Source organism: Mirounga leonina, unplaced genomic scaffold (assembly GCF_011800145.1).
Source record: "Mirounga leonina isolate KUSES-001 unplaced genomic scaffold, KU_Mleo_1.0 Mir_129, whole genome shotgun sequence".
NCBI lineage: Eukaryota > Metazoa > Chordata > Mammalia > Carnivora > Phocidae > Mirounga > Mirounga leonina.
The window spans coordinates 80,282,181-80,310,092 of record NW_023270323.1 but is presented as its reverse complement, the minus strand read 5'-3'; the positions used below and the strand labels follow the sequence as shown (position 1 = coordinate 80,310,092).

The following is a 27,912-nucleotide window of genomic DNA, read 5'->3' as shown; positions in this document are numbered from 1 at the left end:
GGTGGTGCCTACAGCTGCTGAAGGAGGGGACGGACAGCAGATGAGGTGCCTCTTCTTCCTCGTAGCAGAATCCTGACTGAGTGCCAGGCAGCGGCGTACCTGGCTCTGGTGGATACTGTGACTTCCTCTTTGTCCAGAGAGTGGCTGTTACCAGCCTCCCTTGCAGCTGCACGACCCCGCTCTGGAACGGCAGTGCAAGAGCCGTCTGCAGCAGGGCCTGGGCAGGATCCCTGCCCCTGGCAAGGGCGGTCTGAGGGGAGAGCCCACTCTGCACAAGAGGCAGCAGGGGATCCACAGCCAGGATAAGGAAAAGCTGACCGCCTAAGAACACTGACGCACAAGGACAAGTGCTTGAGGACACTGTCAAACTGCCCAGCCAAACCCAAGGTTGTCTGTCTCCAGAATCCTCTTTGAGCGCAGGTCACTGTCAGGCAGGGACTGTCCTTGCAGTCTGATGTGCTCCTGGCCCTGATGGGGTGGGGTGCGGAGAGGAAGCGCCCACACCCAGCCTCGCCGCTCGCACACCCGCGTGGAGAGAGCACAGACTCCCACATTGGATTCTTCCAATATCTCTATTACATTCTCTAGCAATGGGCTGTATTTTTGGTGGTGAAGAGCCATCAGTTTTTTCATAATTAGGGAAATCATTCTAACTATCTACTTCTCTTTTCTCAAAAGGATTAACTACTAGAGAAAAATATAATTTCCTTCTTATGAAAATAGCCTTGGAATAACTTCAGGATTTTAAAATCATGTCAGCATTCCTGCAGCTCTGATAATATTGTGAGCTCATATATCTTACCACTGGGAAGTCAGGGTGGAAAATACATCATCTCTTTCAGATTCCCAGAATAACTTCAAAAGTTCTGGATCCCCAGATAAGTGTGCAAGAATGCGCAATTCAATCTGTGAAAAGTCTGTGAGATAGAATTCACATTAATTCTGAATCTGCCGACAGTGTCCCTCGTCACCGCTACCCATGCCGCAGCCCACCCTCAACCTTCCGTCCCCACTGCAGCATCAGGAGCAACATCCTCCCACCCACCTGCCAGGGTCCTTTGGTCTCAGGGCCACTGGCCATCCCTGTGTCTGCAAGTCTAAGGTCCTTGTCCTGCCTTCCGTGAGGCCAGCAACACCTCCGGGATAGGCCATATGCACTCATTTGTTCATTCTATACATCAGAAGTTTAGAGGGTGCCTTTGGGTGCCAGGAGGTGTGCTTGGGATTTGATAATGAACAAAACAGATAAGCCTTTCTTCGTGGAGCCCATGTTCTAGGAGCAGGAGACAATGTGTGTGAGTTATCTGGTACATCAGAAGATGAGAAGTGAACTGGAAAAGACAGATCAAGAAAGGGGGTTCAGGAGGGAGAGGGTGGTCAGGGTACACCTCCTCAAGACAGAGGAGGCGAAGGAGGGAGCGAGATGTTATCTAGTGAAGAGGTTCCACGCGGGCATGAGGTGGGGCTGGCCTGGGCTGGAGGCCAGCCCATCTGCAGAGAGCGAGCGGGGCAGAGCGCGGAGCGTGCCGAGGACAGAGAGGAGAAAGGAGGGGCAGGCTGGGTGGGACCGCGTTGGGGTATCTGGGATCTGGAGAAGGTGAGGGACCCTTGAAGCAGATCTGCTCTTATTTACTGTGCACAAGAAATCTTTCTTTTGTATAAATATTTGCCTTAGGATTTACTTTAAAGAATGAATTCTGTAAGTACCTTTGAATTATCCACCTTCCAAGTATTTGAACATGTAAAGTGAGCCACCATGACATAGGACATCTCTCTGGCACCGACTGCACGTACCTGCTGCCAGGAAGGTGTGGCCCTTGGGCGCAACAAACATGCTCCTCGGGGAGATGGTGAGCATCGCGCCTTCTGTACCTGAAACAGTATTTCAAGAGCACTTGGTGAATTTGGTCATAAGCTGATTCATAGCCATTCCTCACACAGAGTTTATTTTAATATCATTCCAAAGTCGAGAGTCCAGATTTCTGACTTTTCTGAATATTTTTATTAATATAATTTAAAAGCAACATGGTACTGCTGAGAGTAAAGTAGGCTTTCTGTTGTTAAAATTTTACATCCTGTCTAGAATTCTTGGTGAGGAACAGCTCAAATGCAGACCTCGAATGTACTCCAGTAAGAATGTCCTGGAGGCCCCCAGAGCCTCACAGCCTAGAAGACAGGCTTTGGGGAAGCGTGGGTCCTCGATGCACAGAATATGTTTTAAAGGGCAGTAGGAGACACCTCCATGGGTCCTGCTTAAGGGTGAATGTGTATTTGAAAAGGACCCGGTCATGCTTCACTGTCTTGTGGTGTCCAAGCAGAGGGCAGGAGCACCCCACCAAGGGTGCAGGAGCTGGAGGGACGGGCCACAGAACCTACTTTGCTCAGATGTGACCTTTTTCTTTTTTAGAAATGTAACTTAAAGTGGAACAGCTCAGAAGAAAGAACAGTGTTGGTATGCTTTTATAAACATTTCCAGTAGCTTTCAGACTCTAATAAGAGCCAGTCTATTGTATGTTTGTTTTTTTTCTCTATTGGGCAGTTGGTGGGGGAAAGGTGGTGGGAAGGGAGCTACTTTCCTCGTATAATTATCATCTATTTTAACTTGTAAACTGCTAAAAGGGAGGTGCCATATCAATTTAGCTGTGTTTTATTTTTCAGTGTATTTAAATCCTGGTCATGCAAATACAGAGAACTTGAGGAAGGCAAAGAATTTAGTTCTACAGGAAAGCAATTATAAACACTTATAGGTGAGGGACCCTTGAAGCAGATCTGCTTATCTGCTTCTAACATTTTAAAAAATGTTACCCAGTACTTCAGCAAAGTAGAGAGAAATGTGTTACCTTTAACATTTTGCGGTTTAGTAATTTGAATTGGGTGCTTGGAGATACCTTAGATATTCTGTTAATAATAAGAGGAGAATAGCTTTAGCTGAAATATCTACTTGTAAATTAATCTGTATCACTTGATGTTAATATTATTTTTTAAAATTACTTTTAAAGTAAACTCTATGCCCAGTGTGGTTCTTGTACTCATGGCCCCAAGATCAAGAGTTGCATGCTCTGCCAACTGAGCCAGCCAGGCGCCCCCAAAACTGTACCATTTAAGGTATGCTCAGTACCCGAAGAAGCATAAAGACTGCTTTTTCAAGCTCTTTAGAGCATTTATTACTGTTAAAAGCAAACATTGTAACACTTTCTGGGGTGTTTACAGTGTGTGGAGATGTGATGTCACGTTTTATCAGACCTTAGCAAAATAGCCAACGCCGATGTACTGCGCATAAGCACATTATTTTGCGACACAAGCGTCTAACACTGAAACGTCATTTGGCGAATACACCACCAGGTCCAGTCAGCAAATACGAGAACAATTCCTTTCGGCTCCAGCCTGTGTGGCCCTTGCGGTAATTATATGCAGTAATGCTGCTGGCAGCAGCCTAAACTACAAACTTAAAAATTTCTATGTAACATGCTAAACATAGATTTCTGTGAATTTTATATACTGCAGTTTCCCCTTAAAAACATATTTTAAGATGAAACTTCTGGTCTCTCCACCCTGACCATCACCCTCCCCTGGTGCTCTTGGCACTCGGTACTGGCCTCAGTCTTGGCATGTGTAACTGCCCTGTGGCTGGTGGACAGTGTGTCCACATCCCCTGAAAAGCCTGTGACAGCTCACTAAGCACGTTCACACCCTTACAACTTGGACTGACTGTCCCTGCTAGCTTCTCTCCTGTTACCACCATTCAAATCAGGAGAACTTCCATGGCAACATCCTTTTGTGCTTGGCAGTACCTTCCACAAAGACACCCCACTCTACCTGGTAAGGGAAGTCCTTGGGTTTCGGTTGGTCTCGACTCCCTGACTGGATCTGGTGAGGCTACTGGATGTCTCAGACCCCATGCTTTGGGCCCAGCAACCCTGCAAGGTAAGGCAGGCACTGTCACCCCATTTTTTAAGGTGAGGACACCGAGGCCTGAGGTATGAAGCTAGTGGCTCTCAAGTTTTCTCTACGATAGAATCATGTGATATCTTAAAACACCACCAAATATTCACATGATAAGCTCAGTAACAGAACAGAGATGACAGAAAATGAGAGCCAGTGAACTTAAAGATAGTAGAAACTATCCAGTATAGAGGAGAAAAGAAAAATGTCGGGGAAACATGAACAGAAGCTCAGAGACCTGCGGGATAATACTAGAAGTACAATACAATTGTTATTTCAGTCCCTGAAAGAGAAAAAAGAGACCAATGCTGAAAAATTAAAGAAATAATGGCTAAAATTTTCCCAGATTTAGTGAAAGACATTTTTCAGATTCAAGAAGCTGAACAACCTTAAATAAGATGAATTAAAAGAAAATCAGGCCCAGAAACACCACAAACTGCTGAAAACCAAAGATGGAGAACAATCTTGAAAGCAGCGTGAGCGAAATGACACAGGACACGTAGAGGAGTGGCCCTGTGGGTGGCCGCCAACTTCCCATCAGGGGCTACGCGCTCAGACCACAGAAGGGCTGACCGAGGGCACTGTCAACTCAGAACCTGCTCTTCAGCAAACTGTGTCTTCCGGGAGTGAAGGTGAACTGAAGCCATCCTCTGATAAATAAACATGAAGAGAACATGTCCTCAGGGGGCCTGCTCTGAAAGGAGTGCTAACAAAAGTTGCTCAGGCTGAAGGGAAAGGTCCCAAGGAAGCCTGCAACTTGAGAAATAAGAATGAGCGACAGAAATGCTCAGTACCCGAAGAAGCATAAAGACTGTTTTTTCTCAAGCTCTTTAGAATATTTATTACTGTTAAAAGCAAACATTGTAACACTTTCTGGGGTGTTTACAGTGTGTGCATGGCAGTGATGACAAGATGGTGCTCGTAAGTCTGCCACAACTTACTGGAAGTGGTAAAACGTTAAATCCAAAACTACACTGAAAATTGGTATGACTGCTATAATCCCTGTAGCCATCACTAAAAAATATACAATGAGGGGCGCCTGGATGTCTCAGTGCGTTAGGTGGTGAACTCTTGGTTTTGGCTTGGGTCACGATCTCAGGGTTGTGGGATCAAGCCCCACATCAGGCTCCATGCTTAGCGGTGTATCTGCTTGAGATTCTCCCTCTCCCTCTGCCCCTCCCCCTGCACATGCACTCTCTCTCCCTCTAAATAACTAAATCTTTTAAAAATATTACATGATGAAATGTAGCAAAAAATCCAAAATACAAATTGAAATGGAACTCTAAAAATTACTCAGTAATTCAGAGAAAGGCAGGAAAGAGGGAACAGAAGAACGAAAACAGAAAGAACTAACAGAAAAACAAAATGGGCACCCCAAATCCAACCATATCAATAATCATATTAAGTTTAAATACTTTAAACAAACCAATTAAAAACAGAGTTTGAGTGCACAAATATAAGACCCAACTATATGTTGTCTACAAGAAATCCACTTTAATAAGATTTAGGTAGATTACAAGTAAATGGGTGAAAGAGGATATGCCATGCAAACACGGATTAGAAGAAATCTGGAGTGGCTATATTAACATAAGACAAAGCAGCATTCAGAAGGGAGAGCGAAATAAGTCAAACAGAGAAAGACATGTATCATATGACCTCACTGATATGAGGAATTCTTAATCTCAGGAAACAAACTGAGGGTTGCTGGAGTGGGGGGTGGGGTGGGAGGGATGGGGTGACTGGGTGATAGACGCTGGGGAGGTTATGTGCTCTGGTAAGCGCTGTGAATTGTGCAAGACAATTGAATCTCAGATCTGTACCTCTGAAACAAATAATGCAATATATGTTAAGAAAAAAAAAAAGAAGATAGCAGGAGGGGAAGAATGAAGGGGGGAAAATCGGAGGGGTAGATGAACCATGAGAGACGATGGACTCTGAAAAACAAACTGAGGGTTCTAGAGGGGAAGGGGGTGGGAGGATGGGTTAGCCTGGTGATGGGTATTAAAGAGGGCACGTTCTGCAAGGAGCACTGGGTGTTATGCACAAACAATGAATCATGGAACGCTACATCTAAAACTAATGATGTAAGTATGGTGATTAACATAACAAAAAATTAGGAAAAAAAAGACAAAGCAGGATTCAGAAGGGAATTTACTATGCATAAGAAGAATAGCACAGAATGATAAAAAGGTAAATTTACAAGGAAATATAAATTCTAAATGTGCACACATCTAACAATTTAAAATTTGTGAATTTAAAAATACACAAAGCAAGAACTGACAGACGTGCAATGAGAAATAGACAAATCCACAATTAACAGAGGTGTAAACACTCCTCTTTCAGTAATATGTGGAAATGTAGAGATAAAATCAGCAAGGATATGGAAGACCTGAACAACACTATCAACCAGCTTGACCTAATTGACATTTATAGAATACTATATCCAAAGACAGCAGAACACACATTCTTTTCAAGTGCACATGAAACATTGGTCAAGATAGACAATATCAAGGTTGTAAAACAAACAAATTTAGAAAAATTGAAATCATTCAAAGTATGTTCTCTGACCATAACAAAGGTAAACCAAGAATCAGTAACAGAAAGCTATCTGGAAAATTCACAAACATCTGGACATTAAACAACATACTTCTTAATTAGCCAGGAGTCAAAGTAGAAGTCTCAAGGGAACTTAGAAAATATGTTAAACAGAATGCAAAAGAAAATACACAGTATCAAAATCCATGAGATGTAGCTAAAGCAGTACTTACAGGGAAATTTATAGCATTAAATATTTATATTGGAGAAAAAGAAAGGTCTCAAATCAATAATTTAAGCTCCTACCTTGGGGAACTAGAAAAAGAAGAACAAATTAATTCTAATGCAAGTAACAGAAAAATAACGAAGATCTGAAATTAATGAAATTTAAAACAGAAAAGCAATACTGCTGACCCTTGGACAACACGGGTTTGAACTACACAGATCTACTTATACAGAGTTTGTTTTTGAAAAATACAGGAGAGTACTGCAGATGTATTTTCTCTTCCTAATTTTCTTTTTTTTTTTTTTTAGATTTTATTTATTTATTTGAGAGAGAGAGAGAATGAGAGACAGAGAGCATGAGAGGGAAGAGGGCAGAGGGGGAAGCAGACCCCCTGCTGAGCAGGGAGCCCGATGCGGGACTCGATCCCGGGACTCCAGGATCATGACCTGAGCCGAAGGCAGTCGCTTAACCAACTGAGCCACCCAGACGCCCTCTCTTCCTAATTTTCTTAATAACATCCTTTTCTCTAGCTTACTATTGTAAACTAAAATTATTTTAAGAATACGGCATATAATACACATTACATGCAAAATATTTGTTAATCAACTATTTATGTTATTAGTGAGGCTTCTAGTCAACAGTAGGCTATCAGTAGTTAAGTTTTTGGGGGCTCAAAAGTCATATGTGAATTTTCTACTTGTGCAGGGGGTCAGTGCCCCAACCCTTGTGTTGTTCAAGGGTCAACTGTACAGAAAAATCAGTGAGGCTCAAACCTGATTCTTATAAAAGACCAAAAAAACTGATAAACATCTATCTAAACTGTTCAAGGGGGAAAAAAAGGTGAAAATGATCAATTTCAGGAATGAAAGGCAGATATCACCACAGATTACACAGACACTAAGGACAATAAAAAAAAACCCTATGAGCATAATATGCCCATAAATTCAACAAGATGAAGGGGGCCAGTTCCTTGAAAGACACAAACTACCAAAATTCCACTCAAGAAAAAAACAGAAAATCAGGATAACCTACATCTATTACAGAAATTGACTCTGTAGTTAAGAAACTTTCCACAAATAAAATTCTAGGTCCAGATAGTTTCAGTGGTGAACTCTACCAAATATTTAAGGAATAAATAATATCAATTCTATAGGATCTCTACAAAAATATAAAAGAGAAGGGAATACTTTGTAACTCATTTTATGAGGCAAGTAATATCCTAATAGCAAAACCAGACAAAGACATATCAAGAAAAGAAAACTACAGACCAATATCCCTCATGAATATAGACAGAAACAATCTTAAACAAAATAGAAACAAATCAATCCAGCAATAGGACAATCTGTCATGACCAAGTGGAGTTAATCCCACAAATCCCAGCTTTGACTGGTTCAACATTTAAAAATCTATCAATGTTGGGGTGCCTGGGTGGCTCAGGCATTAAGTGTCTGCCTTCAGCTCAGGTAATGATCCCAAGGTCCTGGGATGGAGCCCTGCTTTGGGGTCCCTGCTCAACGGAAAGTCTGCTTCTCCTTCTCCCACTCCCTGTGCTTGTGTTCCCTCTCTCGCTGTCTCTCTCTGTCAAATAAATAAATAAAATCTTAAAATTTTTTTAAAAATAAATAAATATAAATAAAAATCTATCAATGTCATTGCCTATATAAATACATTGAAGAAAAGTCACATGATCTTAATAGATGCAGAAAAAGCATTTGACAACATTAAATATCCATTCATGATAAAAACTACTCTCAGGAAACTAAGAATAGAAAAGAATTCTCTAACATGACAAAGACAATCTGTGACAAAACCTAAAATGAACATTATCCTTGATGGTGGAAGACTCAGTGTTTTCCTTTGGAGATCAGGAGCAAGGGCAAGGATGTCTACTTCCAGGACTCTATTCAACACAATAGAGGAAGTATGAGCCAGCACGATAAGGCAAGAAAAAGAAATAAAAAGCATACAGTACAAAAAAAATAAATAAAATGGCCATTATTCATGGAAGACGTAATTGTCTATGTAGAGTAACCGTGGAAACTACAAAAAAGCTTCCTGGGACTAATAAATGAGCTGACCTAGGTACAAGAATATGAAGTCAACCTACAAAAATCAATTGTATATCTACATATTACCAATGAACAATTGGACATTAAACTTAAACAATGCCATTTGTAACAGCACCCCAAAATACCTAGGTATAAATCTGTATGTTGAAAACTACTAAATCCTGATGAAAGAATTCAAAGCCCTAAAAGGAAAGATACAGCATGTTCTTGGATTAGAATACTCAATATTAAATGCCAATGACCCCAAAATTGATCTACAAATTCAACACAATCCCAATCAGAATCCCAGAAGGATATTTCATAGCTATCAATGAGTTGATTCTATAATTATGGATCATAGGTCTAAATGTAAAACATAAAACTCTAAAACTTTTAGAAGAAGACTTAAGAGAAAACCTTTGTGATCTTGGGTTACACAGAGAGTTCTTAGATACACACCAAAAGCATGATCCATAAAAGGAAACACTTGAAAAATTTGGCTCCATCAAACTTTTAAAAACCTTTGGTTTGGGAAGGATGCTGTTAAGAGAATGAAAAGCAAGACTTGTACTAGGATCAATTGTTTTTGCAAATCACACTGGATTCAAAATATATAAACAACTCTTAACAAAACTCAGCAATGAAAGGTACTTCTAGAATGTCAGAGTAAGGAGTTCGCCTCATTCTATGAGGTCAGTATTACCCTGATTCCGAAGCCAGACATTAAATAAAACACCCTCCATAAATAAAGATACAAAACCCCTCAACCAAATATTAACAAACTGATCTAACAACATACAAAAAGGATTATATACCACGAACAGGTAGGATTTATCTCAGTAATGCAAGGTTTGTTTAAAATCCAAAAATAATTAATGTAATACAGCAGAATAAAGGACAAAAAACCCCACATCATCATCACAATAAAACATTAAGAGCAATTGCCAAAATTCAACACTCATTTTTATGAAAATATCTCAACTAACTAGGAAAAAAAATTTTCTCAAACTAAGAGCATCTATAAAATTTACTCACTTTGAGTAATTTCAGTGTCATATCTGTATAAATTAGGATGTGTTCTCTACCCAATGGAATGCCAAATCATGACCAGGTCAGACTGTAATGCACCCAGCTAAATGCTCCTGGTTTCAGGCTCACCCAGCAAACAAGCGTAAAATTCCTAATATAATTTCTCCCAGGACTCATAAAACATCAGCTTTAATGACAGTCACTTTACAAGAGAGAGAGAAACAAGTTTCCCATTTGTTCTGAGAAAGCAGTAATGCTGTTTAAATGGATTATTTTTAGATGAATATGAAGGAAGCCTTTTAATAATTAAATGCCAATTTTTATGTTTTACAATATAAAAAATAACAGGATAACAGAAACTTCACTAAATATCTAACTTAAAAAATAGCATGCTTTGTTAAATATGTTCTTCCACAGAACACAATCCTGAGAAGGATGCTGGCCCATGCCAAGCTCTTCATGGATAATGCCTTCCCCATTGCTCTTCTGCACTATGTCCCAGCCGGGTCTATCTGCTCATGTGCATGGGTTCATGTTCACAGATGTGTATAGGAAATGCCACAGAACTGCTGCTCTGGCCTCTGTGATGAAAACAGCAATTTTTCAATCCTGTCCCTAAAGCCTCATGCACAAATGCATGCTCACACATTTGTTTGTCAAGGTGAGCCATGAATGTACATGCATGTGAGTTATCCCTAGGACCAAGGGTGAAATGAAATGACTATGGGGGCTGTGTGACAGCTAACAAGAGCCTGAAACATCTGGGAAGGAGTCAGATCCCATTTGGTGACCATCTGAATGTGGCAAAGACCCAGCACACCAGGGATGTAGGCAGGAGCATGGTTGTGACATGCCCAAGGTGGCATCCAAGTCAGACCTGACTAGCAAATGGATGCTGTCAAAGACCAAAACTAGATTTTAATACAAGGAGGAGCTGTGCCTTTCTGAGGAAGAAGAAGGAAATGGCAAACCCCTTGCAGACACCATACTGTCAGTATTAATCTCCTCAGGAGAGGGGCTGGCACCCACCTGACATGAGGTGACAACATCTGAATGCTATGGTGTGAAGGCAATATAATTGGCTTGTTAGGGTGAGTCTTTAGTATCTGTCATCAGCTAGTCCCCTCACACTGACCACTCAGTGAAAAAAGACTCTTTTTTTTTGAAGTATAATTAAAATACAATGTTATATTAGTTTCAAGTGTGCAACAAATTCCGTATATTACCCAGTGCTCATCACAAGTGTAGTCCCCATCTGTCACATTATTATGATATTAATGATTATATTCCCTGTGCTGTACTTTTCATCTACATGGCTTATTTTATAACTGTGGGTTTGGACTCTCAATCCCCTTCATCTATTTCATGCATCTCCCCACTCACCTTCCCACTGGCAGCCACCAATTTATTCCATTTAAGAGTCTGCTTTTTTCTTTTTTTGGCAGGTTTGTTTGTTTGTTTTGTTTTTTAGAACCCACATATAAGTGAAATCATATGGTATTTGTCTTTGTCTGACTTAATACCCTCAAGGTCCAACCACATTGTTGCAAATGGCAAGATCTCACTCTTTTTTATGGATGAGTAATACTCCATTGTATATATAGACCACATCTTCTCTATCCATTCATCAGTCAGTGGATACTTGGGTTGCTTCCATATCTTGACTACTGCAAATCATGCTAAAATGAACACAGGGGTGCATGTGTCTTTTCAAATTAGGGTTTTTGCACTCAGTCACAGGCCGGTGAGCACAGAATGCAGCCGGAGACCAGGGAGACAGGAGTGACTGACCTCTTTTCTCTGAGAGTGCACTGAGGAGTGGGGCCCCAAGTTCTCGGCTCCTCCAAGACCAGAGATTGGGAGGCCACCATTTTCACTGTCCTCCTAAGCTGTAGGGAAAGCTTTCAGGGAACAAAAGCTACGGAGAGCAAACCTGAGCAGATTACTTAGCCTGGCCGCTGGCAAGGGTGGGGCAATTCCGCCTCAGGCAAAGACATTTGAGACTCAGGCAACAGGCCCCTCCCCGAGAAGATCAACAAGAACATCCAGCCAAGATCAAGTTTACTGATCAATGAGAATAGGAAAACCCCAGTGCTAGGGAAATACAGCACATAGAATTCATGGCGTTTTTCCCATGATGCTTTAGTCTTTCAAAGTTAATTTTTTAAATTTTCTTTATTTTTTTTCTATTTTTTAGTTGAATTTTTCTTCTTTCCTTTTTCAACCAACATCTTATCAATTCCTTTTTTAAAATCTTTTTTAATTTTTCATTTTTATAGTCATATTCTATCTCTTCATCGTATTTAACCTTATTTTATATATATATAAAACATATATATATATGTTTTCTTTCTTTAAAATTTTGGGATAGTTTCTTCCAGCAGACCAAAATATACCCTAAATCTAGTGTGTGACATTGTCCTAGTCTCCCACCTGATCACATTCTCTCTCTCTCTTTTTTTTTAATTTTTAAAATTTTTTTTTCAAATTAGTGTTTTTGTTTTCTTTGGGTAAATACCCAGTAGTAGAATTACTGGATCATATGGTATTTCTGTTTTTAATTTTTTGAGAAACCTCCATACTGTTTCCACAGTGGCTGCACCAATTTACATTCCTACCAGATGAGCTGTATAATTCCTTACATTTTGGGTATTATCCCCCTATTGGATATATTATTTCCACTTCCCATTCACTAAATTGCTTTTTCATTCTGTTGATGATTTCCTTTGCTGTTGAAAAGCTTTTTATTTTGGAGGAGTCCCAATAGTTTTTGTTTTTGTTTCCCTTGTCTCAGGAGACATATCTAGAAAATGTTTAACAGTAGATGTCAAAGAGATTACTGCTATGTTTTCTTCTAGGATTTTTATACTTTCAGGTCTCATGTTTAGGTCTTTAATCCATTTTTTTTTTAAGATTTTATTTATTTATTCATGAGAGAGAGAGAGGCAGAGGGAGAAGCAGGCTCCCAAGGAGCAGAGAGCCCGATGCGGGACTCGATCCCAGGACCCTGGAATCATGACCTGAGCCGAAGGCAGACGCTTAACCATCTGAGCCACCCAGGCGCCCTCTTTAATCCATTTTAACTTTATTTTTGTATTTATTTTGTGATCCAGTTTCATTCTTTTGCATGCATCTGTCCAGTTTTCCCTGCACCATTTATTGAAGAGACTCTTTTCCCCATTGGATATTCTTGCCTCCTTTGTCATAATCAACCATGTAAGTGTGGGTTTATTTCTGGGCTCTCTATCCTGTTCCACTGATCTATGTGTCTATTTTTGTGCCAGTACCATACTGTCTTGATTACTATAGCTTTGTAGTATATCTTGAGATCTGGAATTGTGACACCTCCAGCTTTGTTCTTCTTTCTCAAGAATGCTTTGGCTATTTGGGGTCTTTAGTGGTTCCATACAAATTTTGGTATTATTTGTTCCAGTTCTGTGGAAAATGCTATTGGTAATTTGTTAGAAATTGCACTGAATCTGTAGATTGTTTTGTGTAGTATGGGCAGCATTTTAACAATATTAATTCTTCTAATCCATGAGCATAGTATATTTTTCCATTTATTTGTGTCTTCTCCAACTTCTTTCATCAATGTTATGTAGTTTTCAGAGTACAGGTCTTTCACTTCACTGGTTAAGTTTATTCCTAGGGTGTAATTGTAAATGAGATTGTATTTTAAATTTCCCTTTCTGCTACTTGGTTATTAGGATATAGAAATGCAACAGATTTCTATATATTAATTTTGTATCCTGCAAGTTCACTGAATTCAGTTATCAGTTCTAATAGTTTTTGGCTGGAGACTTTAGGATTTTCTATATATACTATCATGTCATCTGCAAATAGTGGAAGTTTTACTTCTTCCTTACCAATCTGGATGCCTTTTATTTCTTTTTCTTGTCTGATTGCTGCAGCTAGGACTTCCAGTACTATGTTGAATAAACATGCAGTGAAAATTTTAATCTCCTGGGTCCCCCTAATGTGCAGTAGTCTGGACCAGGCCCATGAGCCTTCTGAGCACTCTAGAGCAGAATGCAGAGTGAGCACATAGCAACATGACCATATATCAGAATGACTGCTTTAAATTTCCCAAACTATGGAAAGTAAGTAAATTGGGACTTTATTCTCCTCTAAGTTATAAATTTTTCTGCTTTAATGTACACATCACAAATGGTATGAGAACCACTTCCAAGCCCCCTGTATAAATAAACACAGCCAGAGTCTCGGACACTGAGACCCACTATAGGAAATGCCCTGTGCTCTGTACCTGATTCTCTTTTCTCAGCTTCCATAGACTGCTTTGGGCCCCATTATGACTGGAGAGAAAAAGCACCGAGTAATAAAAACTGGGCACACTCTTAGCATTTGTTTTCCTGGTGAACTTCAGTGTACTTAAAAAAAAAAAATAAGAGAACTGATCTAGAAAAATTCAATGTTAACACCCTTTATTTCACATTCACCAAAAGGCAAGGTGCAGAGGTGACATTTTAAGTCTACAATTTGGCATTTGTTAAAATGTCAGTAGTTGTAAGTGAAAATGACAACCAAGGAATAGTTTTAACTATGGGGGAAGGCAGTTACACCCAGGAGGTCTGTTCTCCCATGGCCCTCCTACTCAGGTGCTTTGTGGGCCTGGAGACAGCCACCATCAGTCCTCTGCAGTGTGGCCAAAGTGTCCAAACTGCAGATGCAATACCAAGGAGGCGGCAGAAATACAGCAACAATGATGGCAGACCTGTCTCTATCGTACGTCCTTGGAGCCTCTGGAATGAGGCTGAATGGCAGTGATAATCACGTGGTGGGGCACAGCTGGCTTCCCTTTGTCCTGATCTGTGTGACCACAGCAGCAGCTTCCAAGCACCACCTGAGGTGCCTCTGATGGGCTGTCAGGAACAAAGGAACAAACTGTACTCCAGCAGGACGCAGCCTCCTGAGGGCAAGGCCATGCCTGTGGTGTCATGCCTGGGTCCTCAGCACCTATGACCCTTCCTAGCACACAGGGGCAATCAACAAATATTAGTTGAATGAATGAAATGAAAAGTAAATAATCTTCACAATAACCTGGCAAAGAAGGCATTATTTTTATTATTTCATGGTTGGGAAAATTGAAGTGTCCAGCTAGAGTCATACTGTTAACAACTGAGCTGGAATTTGAACTCAGGTCTGCCCCAAACCAGTGCTCAGCTGCCTCTGGGGCACTGTCAAATAGTGCCAGATGTTTCCTGAAATCATTTTCCTTAAGAATGTGAGGGAAAACAAAACAAGTAAAAACCATGGCAGCAAAACCATAGAAAGGACAATTGGTACAGAGAACAGGGTAAGGGCCACACAGACATACCCAAGATAGTAGTTCACGCTGGGCTAACACTCCTGCACTTGACCTGGTCTGCAGCCCCAAGACCAGCATGGGCCCTGCCTTGTGTGGAGCTGGGGGCTGGGTGAGGGGCTCAGATGGCCTTGGCGTGCCCTGAGATGTACCTCCCCTACATCCACATGGCTCCAGGTGGCCCATTCCTTCACCTTAGAGCTTTTGTTTGGTCATCACCTCCTCTGTCAGTGCCTCTCTGTCTCTCCTCATGAGCATCGTCTTCCCCTGTGCTTTTGATCCTTGCCTCTGCAACTCTATATTTTCCACGACATCTTGTCATCTTTCATATCAGGATTTATTTAGTATGTTGCTGTCTGCTCATGCCCTCCAGCCCCCAGACTCCACAAGGGTAGAGATTATGATGCGTTCAGCACAAGCACCTTGAACAGCCTAGCATGTAAGAAGTGCTCAATAAACATCTGTTGAATGAAAGAATGAATGAATGGGCAGTAGGAGGAAATGGGTTGGAGAGGGAGGCAGGGGTTAGAACACCAGGAGCCCTGGACACAAGGTAAGGAGTAGAGAATGTGGCTGGCCTGTGAGGCTCTCTGGCTGCTGGGCAGGAGAGTGGGAGGGCCCAAAAAGACAGCCGAGATGAGTGGGATGAGAAGGGCAGTGAAGAGCAATGCCCAGGAGGCACACTCCACAGGACCTGGCAATGGGCTAGAAAAGCAGGGCTCCCACCTGAGCGACCGGGGGAACTGAGGAAGATTTAGCTTGTCATGTGTGGAGATACTTGCTACTGGGGCCACAAGTAATCTTTTCCTTCTTCTTTAGAGAATGACACTCAGATTGTCATTAAGGGCCCCAACCTTTAGGCCAGCCAGCAGAGGCCATCTTGTGGCCACAGTAACCAGTTTAAGGGTGGCTTGGGCTATTTCAGAGAGATGCAAGGAGATGCTTGCTGAGGGCATCTGCAAAAGATGCTTCCTCCTCCTTTCATGGAAGCTACACGGAGAGATATGTTCATCCCACTGGGGAGAAACTAAGCAGTTTTTGCCAAGACTTGCTGGGATGCTGAAGAAGAGAAGTTGGGAAATGGGGGACAGAAGCTGGACCTACTGTATAACTTTGGCTGCCAGCTCAAATCTTGCCTGAAGCTAGCCCTTCCTTGGACTTCTAAGTTAGGTAAGCTGAGAAATACCTTGATAGTTTAGATCATTTGGGGTTTGATTTTCTGTTGTTTGCCACTGGACATATTTAAATGAATACTTGGACAAGCAGTAACTTAATCACCCAGGTTGTAGACACTTGGGGAAAAGCACTTGGTCAGTGCTGACCCTCCACTCATGCTTCTCCTTCTCAAGGTCGCACGGGAGGGGAGGAGCCTGCTCTCTCTAGCCAAAGGACAGAAAGGGGACAGCCCAGCAAGACAGAAAACCTACTACTCTAGTCAAATACCACAGAAAAACACTGTGGCTGAGTTTAGCAAGCAATTTAGCATGAATCCTCCCACCCTTCATACCTGGCCAAGTTCCTCTTAGTAATTTTCTACCCAGTGACTCTGTCCACCTCCCTACTGGCCGTAAATCCCCAGGTACCCTTGCTGTATTTGGAGTTGAGTTCAATCTCTCTCCCCTATTGCAATAATCTTGAATAAGCTCTTCCTTGCTTGTTTAACTCCGTCTGTTGCAATTTTTCTTTGACAAAATACAACATATAAAAATTTGTGGGATATAGTTAGAACAGTGGGGGAGAGGGAAATTTTATAGCACAAAAAAATGTACACATGAGAAAAAAGGAAAAGTCTTAAAGCAACAATCTAAAATTGCACCTGGAGAACTTAGCAAAAGTAAAGCAAAATAAACCCAAATCAAGCAGAAGAAAGGAAAGACTAAACAACAGAAATCAGTAAAATTGAAAACAGAAAACCCACTGAAACAAATAGCTGGTTTGTTGAAAAGATCAATAACATTGATAAAACTCTATCTAGACTGATAAAGAAAAAAGAGAGAAGACACAAATTACCAATATCAGGAATGAAATAGGGGACATCACTACAGATCCTGCAGACATCAAAAGGTTAAGGGAATGCTACAAACAACTATATGCACATCAATTTCACAAATTAAAAAAATATATATAACCAACCAAAATTTACCCAATATGAAACAAGATACTATGAATAACCCTATAAATACTGGTAAAATTGAACACATAATTTCAAAACTCTCCAGAAAGAAACTTCCAGGTCCAGACAATTTTATTAGCAAATTCTACCAAATACTTAAAGAAGAATTTTTTTTTAAATTTTATTTTTAAGTAGTCTCTACACCCAACGTGGGGCTCGAAGTTACAACCCTGAGATCGAGAGACACGTGCTCTACGGACTGAGCCACCCAGGCATCCCTATTTAAAGAATTAACACAAATTCCACACAATATCTTCCAGAAAATGCAAGAGGAAGGAACAATTGCCTGTTTCATGAAACTAGTGTTATCCTGGTATGCAAACCAGATAAAAACAGATCTATATTTCTCATGAATATATACACAAAAATCCTTTAAAAATATTAATACATAGTGGCATTAAAATAGACACACAGACCAACAGAACTAAATAGAGAGCCCAGAAATAAACCCATAATTATATGGTCAACTGATTTACAACAAAGGAGTCAAGAATATCCAATGGGGAGAAGACAGTCTCTTTGATAAATGGTGTTGAGGAACCTGGCCAGATACATGCAAAAGAATGAATCTAGACTACTATCTTACACCATGTAAAAAAATTAACACAAAATAGATTAAAGACTTGAATGTAAGACCCGAAACCATAAAACTCCTCAAAGAAAACATAGGTGGTAAGCTTCTTGACATTAGTCTTAGCATTGATCCCACTCCAAAAGCAAAAATAAACAAGTGGGACTAGATTAAACTAAAAAAGCTTCTGCAAAGGGAAAAAAAAAGGCAACTTACTGAATGGGAAAAAAATTGTAAATCATATATCCTACAAGGGGTTAATATCCAAAATATATAAGGAATTCAAACAACTCAATAGCAAAAAAACCAATCTGATTAAAAAATGAGCAGAGGACCTGAATAGACATTTTTCCAAAGAAGACATATAGATGGCCAACAGGCACATGAAATGATGCTCAACATCACTCATCATCAGGGAAATGCAAATCAAAACCATGAAGAGATATTATCTCATACCTGTTAGGATGGCTATTATCAAAAAGACAAGAAATAACAAGTTTTGGCAAGGATTGGAGAAAAGGGAACCCTCGTGCACTGTTGGTGGGAATGTAAATTGGTGCAGCCACTATGGAAACAGGGTGGAGACCCCTCAAAAAATTAAAAATAGAACTATCATATAATCCAATAATTCTACTACTGGGTAATTGCCTGAAGCAAACAAAAACATGAATTTGAAAAGACACATGTACCCCTATGTTTATAGCAGCATTATTTATAATAACTAAGATATGGAAGCAACCCAAGTGTCCACTGATGGATGAATGGATTTAGAAAATATGGTATGTATATACAATGGAATGTTACTCAGCCATAAAAAGAAGGAGATCTTGCCATTTGTGACAACAAAGCTAACCTAGAAGACGACTGAACACTTGGGATATTAAAGAATTCATAACAATACAATGTGTGAGGTCAGATATTTTGAATTACAAAACATGGGTGAATTCTGAGCCGGAACCACTCAGTGCAAGTGGCATGACAGTGACACGAGGACAGTGACAAAACTGGCCTATCGATGCAGAAACATTAGGAGGGGCGTCTGAAGCCACAACCGACAAGGAGATATTAGGAGATGAAGAAATGGTGAGAATGTGGTTCCTGGCAAGTGCAGTAAGAACAGAGAGGTCCTCCGCACCTGCCCAGGAACAGGCCTTCATAAAAATATGATAGGTCCAAGAGAGACACACAAAACAAAGATTGACATGCACAAACCCTAAAGAATCTGAGTCAAGGGAAGAGAAGAATTGAGGCTCATGACCAACTGCCAGCCAGGATGGAGAACATGACAGCTTGGGGAAGAGGCTGGGCCTACACTGTTAACACGCGGCAATCCTGATGATGATCCCAAACCACGTGACTTTGAGACATGGGAAGGCAACTCAAGGGTGGATCACACACCCAGGTTTTCACTCAGTAAGTACTTGGTGCCTACCAGGCGCAGAGCCAGGCCACGGTGGGGAGTAAGTCGACAAAAGAGGCAAAAAGTCCCTGTTCTCTTGGAACATACAATCTAACAGGGTAAACAGAAGTCAACAGGCAGTTAAAACACCATGTAGTGGCCATCAGGACAAGTACAGGGAATGTCTAGGAGGATACTAGACCGGGGTTTTGATAAAGCAAATACTGATCAATGAACCACTCGATGCTAAGAGAACTCAAAGAATGAGGGTTTTAGGTGGATGAAAATGATCAGATGGGGGCTTCTGCTTCCACTCAGGATGGACACAGTTGAAAAGAAAGGGGTCCCACCTAACAAGGAAGGTAAGAAACACAACCTATAACGTAAAGCCCTAAAAATACATGTATACTTTGCCTCAGGAATTCCATCTCTGGGAATGCTATGGAAATCATCAGAAAAATGTACCAAAAATATACATACAGGTATGTTTATGGCATCTCTGTATAAAATAAGTACAACTGAAAACAATCTAAACGACCGTCACCAGGGACAGCCATCAAGTGGGGTATAAAGTAGCTGTTAAAATGATGATGTGGACTTCCAGTGGAAAGTAGTGGCCAAATGCACACATTATGTTATACCTTCTCTTTCCAAAAATTCAACTGAAATAACAGAAAATAAAAAAAACAAGAGCGTCACTAAAAACTTGGGAGGAGTGCTACCCACAAACCAGAGACCCTGGAGATTACTGGAAGAGAATAAAACACAGCAAGAGATTAACCTGGAAATGTAATAGAAAATACGATCTTACAACGCTGTACAGGCAAAAGCAAGGACCTCGTAAAAAGTGCGTTTTCTCAGAGGCGCCTGGGTGGCTCAGTTGTTAAGCGTCTGCCTTCAGCTCAGGTCATGATCCCAGGGTCCTGGAATCGAGCCCCACATCGGGCTCCCTGCTCGGCAGGAAGCCTGCTTCTCCCCCTCCCACTCCCCCTGCTTGTGTTCCCTCTCTTGCTCTTTGAAAAAACAAACAAACAAACAAAACCAGTGCGTTTTCCCAGTAGAACTCATAAATTACTCTTTGATGAGAAGCAGCAGCTAAGAGAAAAGGTGCAACAGGCACTTGCCTTCAGAGGAGGCACTAGTCTTAGTGCTGCTTGTGGTAAAGACCACAGAAGAGCTCTCTAAAGTGGGGTGTCCAGAGAAAGGCCTTCCTAAGGTGGGTGCGACGTCCAGAGAGCGTAGGGCCCTGAGCAGGGCTGCGGCTCCTGCAGGTGTGAGCCCACCCAGCCCCACATGACCACCAGCTGTGAGCACTGGGCACCCACACACGTAAAGGCCAGATGAAGGCTGGCAGGATGCAGTCCAGACCAGTGACAGGGGACCCACAGGGTAGACAGACGTGTCGTGAAGGGAAAGGAAAGGGCACTGAAGTTTTTTTCCACCCATGTCCACACTATTTGAATTTATCACAAATATATACTCATATGTATATATTTTTACAGTGCATATTTAAATAATTAATGTATTCAATTCATATGTTTAAATAATTCAAATGTTCAAATCTAAATATAGATTCAGGTCAATATTAATGTATGATATCAAAACATCATAAACAAAATTGAGAAGTATAAAAGTGAGGTTTTATTTTGGTAGAAAAACAGTATTTTATAAATATATGTACTTGGCAAAAAGTCAATAAGGATAGACACCAAAATGTTAACCACAGTTAATTCTGCATGGTGGAATAATAGGTGACTTATTAGTTTTTGTTTGTTTGTTTTTACATTTCTGTACTTAAGGGACTGTTCTGCGATGAAAAATTAGTAATGAATCATCTTTAATTAAAAAATATAAAGCCATTTAAAAAGCTAATTGCTTTGAGTGTTATTAAAGCTGCATCATAAATTCAAGGGTATTTATAGCTTTTTTCATCAGAGACAGTCTGGAACAACAACAAAGAAATGGAGGAGGTCATCAGAGCATCAGACATTTCAACACATCTCTGGACCTCAGAAGCTTCCTGTCCAGTACAAATCTGAAGACGAGGAAGGGGAAGTGGGAAGGGGGTGTCCCTTTTGCCCTCAGCCCCAGCACGCATGACTCTCTGGATGGAAAGGACCCCTCACTAACTCAACACATCATGACAGCAGGGACCATGTGTCTTATTCCCCCACTATGTTCCCAAAACACAGCAGGTGCTAAGTGGGTATTAGCTGAGTGGATAAACAGAGTAAAACCCATCTATCTACATGGGGCCCTCTCTTAGAAACAAAGTGCACAGGCAAACACACATATAGGCAAAAACTCAACTCTGAGGCACAGAAACTGGCGTCTACCAAGGGGCGCTAACTTACCGGATGCCTGACTGAAAGTCTTCCAGTCACAGTTCCAGTCTGATTCCACGTAGAGGAAATGGAGCCCTTTATCCGTTAAGAAGAATCAGTTTCAGCGCTGGCAATGGCACGTGAAGTCAAGAGCACAGTGACCCTTAGTCTCCCTGCACACAGCACACACTCACTGCTCTCCTGCAGACGTCCACAAGCTGCTGGCCCGAAGCCCCCAACCCTGAAAGGTCTCTGGGTGTCAGCCAACTGCTGACCAACAAGGAGGTTCCCCTAACCCATGCAAAAACTGCAACAGGACATGTGGGCCTTCAGGTCCCTTCAAGCCCCTGAGCACGGGGAGAGGAGGACCATGTGCCACAGGGGCTCAGCATGGACTGCAGGCGGGGCTGTGCAGCCAAGACAGGGGCCCAGATGGAACACCCCTGCCTGCAGGCTCCTCCTCCTTCCCTGCAATGGGCACGGGAAGAGGCTCAGTGACAGGTGTCACAGTGCCTGGGGAAGCCCAGGGCTTCGGCATACATGCAGCTCCAGGTCCAAAGGCATCATGACCGCTCAGGCTATAAAGAGACCCAAGTAATAACAAAATCATGGCTCGGGCGCCTGGGTGGCTCAGTTGGTTAAGCAACTGCCTTCGGCTCAGGTCATGATCCCAGGGTCCTGGGATCGAGTTCCGCATCAGGCTCCCTGCTCAGCGGGGGGGTCTGCTTCTCCCTCTGACCCTCCCCCCTCTCATTCTCTCTCTCTCAAATAAATAAATAAAATCTTTAAAAAAAAAAAATCATGGCTCACAGCTCAAGAATATTTGGTGATTTCACCGTTAACTAAAATTTCAGGGAATTGTACATGTATCTGATGCCACGCGGAAACCACATTCCTGGGCACAGGATCTCGTTTAGCTCAGTCACCTTTCTCATGCAAGCTAGTCATCCATCCACAAAGGCTGATTTGGTCTTGTGAACCTAGGTTGCACAGACAAGAGTAATCATTTTCTTGTTTCAGCATCCAGCAAGAACAAGCATCAAAGCAGTGTTTCACAGAGTGCTGGGCATGTGGCGCTCACGTGTCAGCTCCAGGAGGCCCTGCAACAGGCTAGTGTGGTACCCACAATTAAATAACAATGACCCACAGGGAAAGATGGCACCCTACCCTCTTTCCAGAATAATTCTGGAATGATTCTTTTCTCAGAAACGTTGCAGAGATAAATGGGGAGCCCTGGGTACCCATCCTTCCGCATCCCCTAGGGTGCCTTCAGTTCTCTTCCAATCGTTTTGTCCCTTCAAGGAGAAGGCCATTTGGCGCCATGACCAAGCCCTGTCGGCTGCCACACCTCAGGAGAGCAGCAGGCCACAGGTTCAGGGAGTGACAGACTGATAGTACAAGCAGCAGCCAAGCTATGGACGCGGTTCACGGACAACAGAGAACACGCGGAGGTGCGTGGACAGAGGAAGCATCGGCTGCTGAGGAAGAAGGCAGCATGTCAGCGAACGAGCAAGCCAACATGCTCAGAGGGCTGCAGGGAACTTCGCCAGGCCCAGGGCTGGGGAGTGGGAGGAGGCCCTCGAGAGAGGCTTCTGAACTCTGTGCTGCTGGAGTCTAGTCCACAGAGAAGCCACCCGATGACAACACACACATCCCCTTCCCACCTTCATCCGTCCTCGTCGCCGTGGGACCCTCTGGCTCGGTGCCGAGCGGGGTGCACGAGAGCAGCGCTGGAACCAGGCCGGCTTGAACAAGCTCTGTTCCCCTCAGAACGCTGCCAGGGCTACTGCTGTGATTATGGATTGATGGCTCTTATCAGAGGTGGGGCCAGATGGCTCCCCTCCCTCACCAACTCATTCACACACAAAGGGAACCTACCCGTCTATATTCCAAAATTATCTTGGGTAATGGATGAAGGTCCTGCACAGCACTTAACTGAAAAATGAGAATAAATGTCACCAGTATAATTCCTTCATTTAATTTTAACATTTTGAACACTTATTTTCAGCTGGAGAAAGTCCTAATAATAAATGGTCTGTATTGACCATATTTTCCAAAGTGAAGATTCATAATAAATTCAGTTTATCAAGTGTCTTTAATCTTAATCCCTTACAAAATCATTGCTGTACATATGAGAGCTAAAGGCATTTCACACAAGCTTGGAAATAAGATTGCTCCTGAGATTTAAATTCATGAAATCTAAATCCAGGGTATGTAAAATACCACACAGGAGAATAAACTAAGAAAATGCCTACAAATGTGTAACTCAAGAGTTTAGGAACACCCAATGTTTCAACTACAGTTATCCAGGCATAATGTCAGGGAGGTAACATCAGAATAGGATTATGGATTTTAAAACTAATTTTAAAAGGTCAAAATATTACATATAGGACAACACAAGATCCTAAGAACATGATTTGTTCGATTACCACAAAGTGAACATGCTTGGGTAAGACCACGCACATGGAACATTCCAGATCCCCTGCAGGTCCCTGCCCCTTCCCCTCCCCTGCAGGTAGCCACCACTCTGCCTCCACCATCAAGGCCACTTTTCCCAGCTTTCGAACTTCGTATCCATGCAACAGGACAGACACTCTGTGTGTGTGGTTTTGTTCAACAGGGTGGTTTTAAGGCTCAACTGTGTTGTATGAAGCGGCATTTCATTTACTTGTACTCCTGTTTTCAACTGTTCGTTTGAATGTAGGACAACTATATTTTCTCCTTGATGGATACTAGTGGGTTGTTTGCGGGCCATGATGAGTAGTGTTGCTGTGAACATTCGGAGCCCGATTTTGGTTAACATATGTCTGCAGTTCTATTGAGCAGAAACACAGAGAGGAATGGAATCGCAGGGCCAACTGAAGCAGAGGCAACACCAGCCAGTTCTCCCAAGTGAAGGCACACATCTGTTCCCCACCAGCACCATGTGGATGTTCCAGTTGCTCCACATCTTTGCCAACACATGTCCCAGGCCTTAATGTTAGCCATTCTGGTAAATGTGAAGTGATACTGCATGGTAGTTTTATATGTATTTCCCCAGTGACTAATATACTTGGACAGTATTCACATACTCATTGACTAATTAGGTATCTTCTCTCATTAAACCCCTGTTCATGTCTTTTGCTCATTTAAAAAATTGGTTTGCATGTCTTTTTTTCCCCCTGTTGATTTGTAGGAAGTTGTTATTCTGGACAGTGTTTTCTTCAGCTGGTTATATTTACTGGAAATCTCTCTGCCTTCTGTGACTTGCTTATTTACTTGTTTAATGGCATCTCTTCATAAACAGAGATTCTTAATTCTACTGTTGCCCAATTTATCAATCTTTTCCTGTATGGGTAATGCATCTTGTGTTCTATTTAGGAACATTCACCCATCTCAGGGTCTTGAGGATATTCCCTTATGGTTATCTTCTGCAATCTTCGTTGTTTTGCTTTTTGTATTTAGATGTACAATTTGCTTGGAGTTTATTTTTGTGTATGGTGTGAAATAGGGGTCATTTATGGAACGAGCCCTCCTTATTCACTGCTTGGCAGAGCCACCCTCTCGGAGATCGTGCCTTTCGTACGCATGTGTGGACTCCCCATCCTGGGTCCACTGGCCTGTTTGTTCATGCTCCAATCGACACTAGACTGTGCTACTTAGTTCCCGGCAATCCCTATTTTTTTAGGATTAGTCTTGACGTCCAACAGGCTAAGTCCTCCAGTAGTGCTTCCCAAGATCACACTGGCTCTTAGTTTTTGGCATTTCCATGTCAATTTGGGAATCAGCTTTCCAGCTTCTCCAAAAAACTGCTGCGAGGATTGTTTTGAATCTATAAATCAGGTTGGGCTAACTCTCATGTAACAGTGTAAGGCATGAAGTTGCGTCCCCGTCTGTTTGAATAAAGACTGAGGACCCAAGAGTCTTGGCTGGCCACAGAACCGTAACCCGGAGAGCCGACACTGGTGTCATGGGAGTAGGTGCTGCCCAGGGGGAGGCACCCTACCTTAGTACAATCCAGAATTGCCATTTACTTAGAAAAGCTATCCCCAGGGGGATGACAATATATGAAAACACTTAGCCAAGAAACCTGCTTAAGATCGACTAGCTCTCCTTATCTCGATACCTTACTCATCTAACCACAGTCTCTCTGTATATCTCTACTTCAGCCGTCCGAGAACCCTTGAAAAGATTTAAGTATTTGATCTCATAGAACTTTGGACAAAGCCCTACCAGCATTGGTTCATGATCAGAGGCAGTTCCGCAGCCGCCTGCCGCCCTGAGAGCTTTATCACACAGTCCGTGTTGGCTCCTGACAGCACATTCTTCTCGGCTCCTTTCTTTTCATGGCCAATCCGCAGCCTCTTGTCGGCGCCTCCCCTTTCCCTGACCTCTAAGGGTCAGTTTCTCAGCGTTAGGTTCTGCGGTTATCAGTGTTGGCGGGCTTATGAAAAACATGCCTGGGTCTGGCTGTCCAACCCACAGACACGATTCTGTGGATCAGTCGTCAGCCTGGGCATTAGTGTTTTTCCAAAGCTTGGGCCAGGGTAGGGGACCACCATCCCACGGCAACTTTACTAAAAACTGGCTGACCACTTCCAGCACAAGACTTTTCACTGACCTGACCGCTCCTGTGACATCTCTGTGCCTGTGTCTTCTGAACATCTCTGTCTTAGTAAGTCCGAGGTGAATGCTTGACCCCACCCCCACCCCAGGAAATTGTTCCTCCCCCAGTTTTCCCTGAGTAGTGGCCTGTTCTCTCTGCTCAGTTGCATAAATAAGAAAACCAAGAGCTACCCCCACAGTCTTTTGTTGATGCTCACATGAACTCACAGTCACAGAGTTCCTTTCTGCTCTAAAAATGCTCTGGAAATTCTTCCACTGCTCCATCTTCACAGCTGTCAGCTGGACCACGGAGACTTCTGCCCCCACACTACAGTGACAGCCTATTAACGAGACTCCTCCCTCCTTCAACCAGCTGTAAGAGTGGTCTTTTCAGGACATAGCTAACATCTGTTAGGATGGGCAGAATCCAAAGGCCTGATAACAGCACATGCTAGCGAGGATGTGGAGCAGCAGGAACTCTCATCCACGGCTCATGGGAAGGCAGAATGGTGCAGCCACTTTGGAAAATAGTTTGTCAGTTTCTTGCAAAATTCAATATACTCTCACCATACGATCCAGCAATCATGCTCCTTGGTATTTACCCAGAGGAGCTGAAAACTTACGTCCACACAAAAACCTGTACACAGATGTTTATAGCAGCATTCTTCCTCATTGACAAAACTTGGAAGCAACCAAGATGTCCTTCAGTAGGTGAATGGGTGATAACTGTGGTCCATCCAGACAATGGACCATTATTCATCATTAAAAAGAAATGAGTTATCCACTAGGAAAGACATAGAGGAACTTTAAATGTACATGACTAAGGGAAAGATGCCAGTCTGAAAAGGCTACATACTGTATGGTTCCATCTACAGGACATTCCGGAAAAAGGCAAAACTACAGGGACAGTGAAAATATCAGGGCGGGGGGAGGGAAAAAGGGGGGAACATGTGGAGCATGAGGGTGTTTAGGGCAGTGAAGCCACTCTGTGTGGTACCATAATGGTGGACACCTGTCATGACACATTTGTCCAAACCTACAGAATGTGCAATACAAAGGGTGACCCCGGAGATGAACTATGGACTTTGGATGATGATGCTGATGTGTCAGCGGAGGTTCCCTGAGTGTAACAAATGGTCCCACTGGTGGGGATGTGGACAGTGGGGGAGAGGGTGGGGGAGCGGGTGTGGTGGGGGTGGGAGGATGGCAGTATATGAGACTTCTCTGTACCTTCTGTTCAATAGTGCTGTGAAATAAAACATAAAATCTAATAAAAATAAAAGCCTAACAAAACTGTATCTAAGATCACAGTTGTGCCCTTACTTGAACTGTTCGAAGCTACACATTTTACCTGAACTCCACATCCTTCCACGTGGGGAAGGGAACAGGAAGGGAAGGAAAGAAGACAGGAGTCTTAATTCTGAATTTAGAACCGTGTACATGAGCTCCCTAGTAAAAGTTCATCTTTTTTCAAATGCACAAAATAGTATGACTTGGTCGGTTAAGTAAGAGAGGTTAATATGATTTACCTCAATCATGTCTTTGTGAAAAATAATTAAGGTCGTTAATTCTGTCTACAAGAAAGCACATCAACACCACAAGAGCGTTTCGTTTCCTTTCTTAGTTGCTGGCTGTCTGGAAGAGCTAAGCAGCAGCGAAGGAAGGGCAACACTGTCAGCCGGTGCCAGGACGGAGAATACATCAGACCGAGACCCTCAGCGCCAGGCCCCACGGGGGCAAGTGTGCAGCTCTTCCAGC

The 27,912-nt window shown here is 42.4% G+C and overlaps 1 protein-coding gene across 1 annotated transcript in view; it reads right to left on the bottom strand.

The window, feature by feature from the left end:
- Positions 1 to 811: 811 nt before the first annotated feature.
- The window catches only part of POLN (DNA polymerase nu), a gene marked incomplete at its 5' end in the record, with an annotated part of 64,149 nt that continues 37,048 nt past the window's right edge, over positions 812 to 27,912 (bottom strand). The window contains 6 exon segments of the mRNA XM_035004368.1: positions 812 to 1,872; positions 2,841 to 2,898; positions 3,817 to 3,917; positions 21,601 to 21,666; positions 22,497 to 22,550; positions 23,449 to 23,505. Coding sequence (XP_034860259.1) covers positions 1,684 to 1,872; positions 2,841 to 2,898; positions 3,817 to 3,917; positions 21,601 to 21,666; positions 22,497 to 22,550; positions 23,449 to 23,505 — 525 coding nt within the window.